The sequence below is a fragment of the Apaloderma vittatum genome, unplaced genomic scaffold, assembly GCF_000703405.1.
Source record: "Apaloderma vittatum isolate BGI_N311 unplaced genomic scaffold, ASM70340v1 scaffold23721, whole genome shotgun sequence".
In the NCBI taxonomy this organism is placed as follows: Eukaryota; Metazoa; Chordata; class Aves; order Trogoniformes; family Trogonidae; genus Apaloderma; species Apaloderma vittatum.
The window spans coordinates 52,668-60,757 of record NW_009701104.1 but is presented as its reverse complement, the minus strand read 5'-3'; the positions used below and the strand labels follow the sequence as shown (position 1 = coordinate 60,757).

Below are 8,090 nucleotides of genomic sequence, written 5' to 3'. Positions count from 1 at the left end.
GTCTGGGTGCGGGAGGGAGCCTGAGCGTGGGGCTGGGGCTGCACCTTTGCTCCCGGGAGAGCTTTGCTAAGAGGGAACAGGGCTCTGGGTGTCTCTGCCCATCCCACTTTCTCGCCTGTGACATGTGGGCACGTAGCTGCCGCTCTGGTCTGGATTTGCCATCTGACAGTTCTGCTTTTCACAACAGCCGAGGAAGAAAGGACAGTCATCAGCCAGCGGGCTCTGAGGTTGTAGGAACTGGGTCTGCTTGAGGCGGTGGGGCGTTAATCATCCCATCCTGTCACGTTGTGAGACAAAACAGTTAACCACGGGGCCGCAGCTTGATTAAGGATTTGTCCATTAGCGGCTCTCAGAGCATTTGTGGTGCTAAGCTAGCGAGTTCTAAGCTAACAAGTTCCCGTTACAGCGTGTGACCTCCTTAGCTGAGCGGAGCCCCCTTTGTGTGGGGACTGTGGGCAGAGGCCGTGGGGGACGTGGGCCACTGGGTTTGGGTGTGCTGAGAAGCCTGGGAGGGCAGGGAAGGGAGCGGGAAGATGTGTGTGCTCTCTGTAAAGCTTTAAGGAAAAAAAAAAAGCCTCCAGAAAATCAGTGGATAGTCGGCATTTTAACACGTGGGAGTTGTCCGCTCAGGCTCTGTGTGTTGGGAATTGCCCAATAACATACCAGATTATTCAGGAAGCAGGAACTTAAGCTTTAGAAATTGTGAAAGCAGGGAACGCAGTTTTCATAGGAAACTATTGGCTTTTGCAGCGTGAAACACCGCTCGGCCTTCTTTGCTGGCCGAGTCGTTCTATGTTCTTTATCTGGTTTATGTCACTTTTAGAAAGGAAATGAAGTTAAATGTTTAAAATGTTTGAGAACGTTACAAAAAGGCTGAGAGGAGCCGAGGCTGGCAGTGCCCAGCACACCTGTGACTGCCTCTGTGCCTGCTAACAGGGGGTGACGCCGAGCTGGGGGTGTCGGGCGGTGGAGCCGCACGTCTTAACCGCTCGCTCCTTGCTTGTAGGAAGAGATGTCAGGAGAAAGCGTGGTGAGCTCAGCGGTGCCGGCGGCTGCGACTCGCACCACCTCCTTCAAAGGGACTAGCCCGAGCTCCAAGTATGTGAAACTGAACATCGGCGGCGCCCTCTACTACACCACCATGCAGACGCTGACCAAGCAGGACACCATGCTCAAGGCCATGTTCAGCGGCCGGATGGAAGTGCTCACCGACAGCGAAGGTGAGGGGTTGCTCCCCGCACGCCCGCTGCCTCCCTCGCCGGTGGGAATAGGTCAGAAGGGGCTGGAGAAAAACGTTAGAGAATGGAGAAGAACATTAATCACAGACGCAGATGATTCTGCCTTTCGTTAGTGTTAAAACTCGTGGCTTATCCAGCAGGAAAAAGACGTGGAACGAAAGGCACATGTGACTTGTCTAAAAGGACAGGAAGAAATCCTGACGCTCCTGTCAGGCCCAGATAGCTCGGGCTGTCCTTTTCTTTTGAAATACTAATTCTAAAGCACTATAAGCATATGGAAAATGGTGGGGTTGGTGATTAAGAAACTATGAGCCAGGACTGGCGGATTTATTTTGAAGCTCAAAAGGCAGTTCCCTCATCTTGTTTCATTACCTCAAATACAAATAGAACATTTGCTCTGAATGTTGGAGCGGGGTTGTGAGCCAAAAGCTGATTTTTTTTAAGTGAAGCAATTTTCTTGTGAGAGTAGTTGTTGTTTGCTTCACAAAAATAGAACCAGTTGCAAATTTTCAGAGAATTTGCTAGGGTGTTACTGACAGGAGAGAGCTGGCAAGTGTATCTCTCCATGTTTAAATGTCTGGAAAGAAAGAATGTGCAGGATGTCAAAATACGGTCGTCTAAAGGAGCAGCACTCAAATGCTTCACTTCCTTACCACATATGTTGGGGTTTTTCTATCTGCTGCTGAGACTCTTGCAGAACATTTACATTTGAATGAATATTATAGCACAGATGTGTAGCAAAAGCATCCTCCTGTCTCTCCCTAAAGCTGCTCTGCGTTTCGCAAAATTGGAGACTTCCCAAGTCCTTCACTTTGGAAATGGATTGGAAAGTCCAAATTAATTTTAGAAGGTCGTGTTGCCGTGGTCTTGGCACTTCCTCTGGGTGCCCTGGGCAGGTACCGCAGGAGGGCTGGAATGTCGCGTTCCCGAGGCGCTGAGTCCCCGCAAGTGCAGGTTCCGGCGGCGTTGCTGCTAACGCGAGGGTAACCAGAGCTGAACCTGCTAAAATATCGTGCCCGAGACATAAAACGGCGAGCTGATTTTGCTGTGAATCCCACAGCGTGGTTCCATTTAGCCAGCTTGTGGGTTTATAGGAATTTGATACTTCCTGAGTGTTGCGAGACACTCCCAGGGCTGCAGTTCTTGCTTTATCTTCCCTCGATGCTAGGAACTGGAACAATAGCCTTAGAGCTGCGAAAGGAAACCCTCTCGATCTGAAATTCTTCAATATGCTGCTGATTGGTCACACCCAGTCTCTCTGGCACTGAACAAAGCCTTTCTTGGGAGGAGAAGCCAGGCTTGCAGAGAAACTGGAAAGAGTCAAGTTTTTAAACAGCCTGTGGAATGCAGCACGAGGGGTCCTCCTCTTTGTTTCCGTGCATTCTTCTGACCCCAGCAGCATCTCCCCAGCTCTTTCTCCAAGCTTCACAGTTGCAACGTGCTGCTGGGTGGGAGAAAAGGCTGGAACACTCTGGCTGTGGGTGGTGGATGATTATTTTCGGCTTAGAAATTGGTCACGAACTGTAGCAATTGGGCGTGTTTTGAAAGTTTTATTTTTATGGTAATGAGCAGATAGAAGGATGTGAATTTTCCAGGTACATCCGTTTCCAATTTTCTTGTCTGCATCCCCCACGGCTGTTAAGCAGTTGATTGAGACTCGTGTTTTTGTCTCAGCTGCTGATAAGACTGTTGAGCATCAGGCAGTCTTTGGTGTCAGGCTGCAATTTCATCTGTCAAGGCTTGGTCAGAAAAAGGAGTCTGGTTCAGTCAGAGCGTTTGTTCCTGAGACTTCTTGTAAGACAACAGATTGATTTCCTAAAAGTCAAGCGCTTTCACATACAGTTCATGGATGAGGTATTCCTACCTCAGTAAATGGATCATGGGACATTCTAGTAACACTGCAACTAAAGAAAAATGCTTTAAAAAGCTCCAGCTGAAACAGCTCTGCACAGCTGTGACGGAGCGGCAGCAGCGTCGCTTTCCCGTGAGTCATCTTGCTTCGGCCGCACACTTGGCTGTTTGGTTCAAACAGAAGGGTGGCTGAGCTTTTTTAGCAGTCACTTGTGTTTTGCAATCCTGCTTGAAATATGTTCTCCTGTCCCTCATGAAAATGAGCAATTCTGCTTTGGCCTCACCATCTGTAAACATAAAAGTTGTGGCAGGTTTTTGCAGCCTGCAGTGGGAGTCGCAGCGGAGATGGTGACGAAGAATTTGGGGGTTGTAATTCTGCTCTCAGCCCACCCTTTGCCTCCCTACGTGTTGGGGTGCTCTAGTAAACTCTGTCAACAGCTGCATTTGTGGAATATGGATGTCCTTGTGCTCCCTCTTTGAAATGAGAGATGTCATTTTGCGTCCTTCTGCATCGGCAAATGGGTTTTTTTTCTGCTCTAGTTGGATTAGGTGTGCTGTATTCATTAGCCTGGATCAGTCTTTCTGCTCTTTGATCTCTCTGACTCTGGTTCTCCTGCCTCCAGCTTTCTCGTTCGTTACTACAGTCTGTAAAATGACAGTTGGGAGCACACGTTGTGCTTTGTGTAGACAGCCGGGTAACGAGGGCCGTGGAAGGCCTGCGCTAAACTGCTGGAGAGCATCTTGGTTTTCTGCAGAAGAGCGCGAAAGGGCTGTGTTCCCGTTCCAGATTGAACCAAATGTTCAGACTTTACTAGTAATTCCATTCATGCAGAACATAAGGGTCTGCTTTAACCTACTTTCCTTATTTGTCCAAAATATGACTCCTTCCCCACAAGCGTTTCCTCGCTGCATTCCTGAGCTTCAGCCCGTAAGAGTGGCCGTCTGTTCATTTATGGAAACTCGAGCCTCAGCATTGCCTCTTGTTTCTCAGGGTCCGGCTTGATTCAGGCACAGGGCTGGCAGCCAGAGCTGAAGCGTGCATCCTCTAATCCCATCTTGCTGGCCCTAGTCAGCTGTGTGAGGAACAGCCGTGCGTGCGTGTAACAGGGCTGTGAGATAGAAGGCAAGGAAATAACGCGTCAGGGCTTCGGGAGTAGAGGGAGAATTGAGCTGGTTGTTTTGAGAACTAGAAGTCTTCACTCCTCCGTTTCAGTTCATCGTTTCTCAATAACTGAGGGACTATGAGAAACAAACGAGCTTCCTACCTTACTCCCACGTACTCTGTGCTTCAAACACAGAAGGAGCCAATAAATTCCCCATGATTCCTTCTGCTCTGTGTGCCGGCTCAACCAGAGAACCAGAGTTACTGTCTTGGCAGGAACCTGCTCGCTACAACGGCCTTTTGCCACATTTGCTTCTGCTTGTGCTGTACCGTGCTCTTCTTCCGTCCCTAGGCTGGATCCTGATCGACCGCTGCGGCAAACATTTTGGGACAATACTGAACTACCTGCGTGACGGGGCCGTGCCGCTCCCCGAGAGCCGCAGGGAGATAGAAGAGCTGCTGGCTGAAGCGAAGTACTACCTGGTCCAGGGGCTGGTGGACGAGTGCCAAGCAGCCTTGCAGGTAGGTCGCGGAGCTGAGGAGGAGCAGGGTTGCTCTGGCTGGAACGGGTCAAGAGGCTGCTCAGGGTTGGAAGCAGCATCTGGGCAGAGCACGATTTTCTGTCGGCCTCCACTCGGCGCTTTTTTGAGGCTAGGATGAAATCAAAATATATCATGGCATTGATCTGCTCCGGTCTGGTCACATCAAGGAAAAGGTACAGAGTTATTCTCAAGATGTTGTACTGCCCAGTTACAGTGAGGGGTACACGGTCGCTCAGTTTTCCTCCGGTGACCCCTGGGAGTGTGCAAGGAGCAGCAGTCCAGCTCCTCAGCAGGGTTCTCTGCTGGTATCAGCATCGTACGTGGCAAAATGATCCGTCATCAGCACGAGCTCTGTGACAAAAATTAATACTTCCAGCATCGACCAGAATGGGGCAAGTCCTTTGGCCTGACCAGAGCGGCTTCTTGTAGCCACGGGCTGCTGAGGGCCCTGATTTGTTCTTTGATTTCCTCCAAGGTGCTCAGCTTTGGTTTTGAGCCACCTTTACTGGTGTTTGAGTGAAGCCACGTCACAGATCCTGCCATTCAAATAGGTAAAAAACATTCAGCCCCTGCGTTTGCAGGGTGGTAGAGAGCAGAAACGAACATCTCTGCTCTGTGGCAGGACCTTCCTGGTTAACGAGCGTGCCCTGAGGCCTGCTTACATTCAGCTGGTGTTTTGGATTCTTGTTTCAGCAGAACAAAGATGCGTATGAACCGTTCTGCAAGGTACCGGTCATCACGTCTTCCAAAGAAGAGCAAAAACTGATAGCCACTTCTAACAAGGTAAGAGAGGCGAGGCTGTGCAGTGCCTTGGGAGGGGTTGCAGCCCCCTTCGCAGTAACAACGGTGGCGACAACGACAAAATCCCACCGGGTTTGGGTCTGGGAGGGGGTTGTGTTGTTTTGCGGTTTGTGTGCTCTGGGCTCTAGGGCTGAGCTGGGCTTCCAGCTCTTACTGCGCTTCCTGTGCCTCATCTGTGGTTTATTTTTTACAGCCAGCAGTGAAATTGCTGTACAACAGAAGCAACAACAAATATTCCTACACCAGGTAAATGGCTTCGGCCGGGCTTCTTTGAAGTTTTTCATAGACTGAAATGTGCAATGAACATTTGCTTTTTCTTCCCTAGGCACCAATGAGAGATTGGTGTTGGGACGCATCTTTTTCCCAATTAATTTCAAACTCAAGTTGTCACTGGAAGGCTCGGTTTGTGCTACTCCTGTTCCAGAGGAGCTCCTCTAACTCATAGGTGCAGCTGACAGAGACTCCTGGCCAGCTGCTGGCCGGCATTCCCTGTGGGCTGTAGCCCATCAGTTGAATGCAGGAAGCTTTCTATGGTGCAGTGCCCTCAATAAACGGTAAAATTAAGTCTGGGACGTTGTCCCTCCTTTCCTCATGTTTATATGACATGTTTATATGACACAGTGCTCTTTCCATCCACCTGGTGCTGATCTCGAGCTCAGGAATGGTTTTATTTGGGCGATCCTGTACACAAATGAAACAGCTGCGGGCAGGATTATTCACAGGATTGTTGCTGTCGTGTTACTGCTTCTTCAGCAGCAGGTTTTCCTGCTTGAAGTAATCAAATCGAGTTATCCCCCACAGCCCTGGATACCAGATATAGATAATTCTTTTGGTAGAGACACAGTAAGTCAAAGGAAACTTCATGTACCTGGAAATGTTTGCTGTCTGACCCCTGTCACGTGAGCTGCCCACATTCCCCTGCCGTGACCCCTGCCCGCCTCCTTCTCTCGCAGCAACTCCGACGACAACATGCTGAAGAACATCGAGCTGTTTGACAAGCTGTCCCTGAGGTTTAACGGGAGAGTGCTTTTTATCAAAGACGTGATCGGAGACGAGATCTGCTGCTGGTCTTTTTACGGGCAGGGGAGGAAAATCGCCGAAGTCTGTTGCACATCCATTGTTTACGCTACTGAGAAAAAACAGACGAAGGTAGGAGCAAACGCCCAGAATGCTTCCAGCAACAGGCCTGACTGCTGTCAGACTGGCATCCTGACATCTGGGCCGTTTTGAACACTCCTTTCATTGTTGAGCATCTCTGTAGAATAATCAGTGCCAGTCAGAGTGGGAGCAGCACGGGAGAGCTGCGGGCTCGTTAGGGCGGGAGCTGCTGGGCTGTGGCACGGCACACAGGGCAGTTGTGATGTCAATCAAATTATCAGATCAAGTCGATCAAACTGGAATTAAGGGGTTTGTTTCGTGGAAGGATCAAGTCCTTTCAAGCACAACTCATTTCTGCAGATTACTCCCCAAACTGATATACAAACTGACCCCAGTTGCTTGAATTCCTTATGAGCCCACAGAGGTGCAACATTAAAAGCTACAATTATTGAGTAAAGCAAGTTGAGTCCACCCCTTTACCTTTAGAAAAACTTGCACATTTAACCAAGTCTGGTTTATGTCCATGTGTAAGCGCCTGGTGAGCCATGGCATGTCTTCCCTGTGCCCTCTTGCCTTTCCTAGGAGAAATCTTGAGTCTGCCCTGCAGGAAGGCTGGTTTGGGAATGACAAAAAATAAAAAATAAAGTTGCTGGATCTCCAAACTGAAAGGAAATAGTAGAAGCGATTGTGATAGAAGGGATTTCTGTGGCCAGGGAGCAGTGAAGAAATTTTAAAACCAGAAAGGTACACGAGTTAGAAATGAGGTAACCTGGGGCCTGCAGCGACTGGCAATAGGTACGAGTGACTTTCTCTTTCTCGGGTGGGCAGGTGGAGTTCCCGGAAGCCCGCATTTACGAGGAGACGCTGAACATTCTGCTGTACGAGTCCCAGGACGGGAGGGGACCTGACAACGCGCTCTTGGAAGCCACGGGAGGGGCAGCCGGCCGCTCCCATCACCTCGATGAAGACGAGGAGCGAGATCGCATCGAGCGCGTGCGAAGAATTCACATTAAACGTCCAGACGACAGAGCCCACCTGCATCAGTGAGCCGAGCCATGGCCGCGGACTGCGCAGCTCTGGCTGGAAGGTGCTGCCCTTCCCCTTCTCGAGTGTCTGCAGCAGAGGACCAGGAGGTTTCCCTTCTGTTCAGTAAAGTATGTAAATTCTGTTTTGTAACAAACTAGGTTATTCGGGGTATTTAAATGCAGTAGTTCTAGGATGAAAAATAAATAAGGTTACCGGGCATATGATAGATACTGTAAGGACCTGTTGAGCATCTGGAGGAAGGCCCTGAATTTTTAGCACTCTTGTTGCTGTTTTGTGGCTACAGAGGAAGAGGGCTGGCTTCCTTTGGCTTTAGTAATTATCCTGCACTTTAAAAGCAAAGCAAAACAAACACAAAAAAAGTCAGTCAGCCATACACCTTCCCTCCAGGCACTCGTCGGCTCTGTCTCCTGG

General features: G+C 49.6%; 1 protein-coding gene across 2 annotated transcripts; it reads left to right on the top strand.

Annotated features, from left to right (window-relative positions):
- The first annotated feature begins 999 nt into the window (after window positions 1-999).
- KCTD10 (potassium channel tetramerization domain containing 10) lies at window positions 1,000-7,894 on the top strand. Of its 2 annotated transcripts, none has more exons than XM_009879039.1 (6): window positions 1,000-1,220; window positions 4,544-4,713; window positions 5,430-5,516; window positions 5,728-5,780; window positions 6,488-6,683; window positions 7,461-7,894. In XM_009879039.1, exons 1-6 carry the CDS (start codon window positions 1,013-1,015, stop codon window positions 7,677-7,679), a joined length of 933 nt encoding a protein of 310 aa, XP_009877341.1. In that variant the 5' UTR covers window positions 1,000-1,012; the 3' UTR covers window positions 7,680-7,894. The 2 variants fall into 2 exon arrangements, with proteins under 2 accessions (XP_009877341.1, XP_009877340.1); XM_009879038.1 differs by having other exon boundaries at window positions 1,013-1,220; window positions 5,427-5,516.
- The last annotated feature ends 196 nt before the right edge of the window (window positions 7,895-8,090 follow it).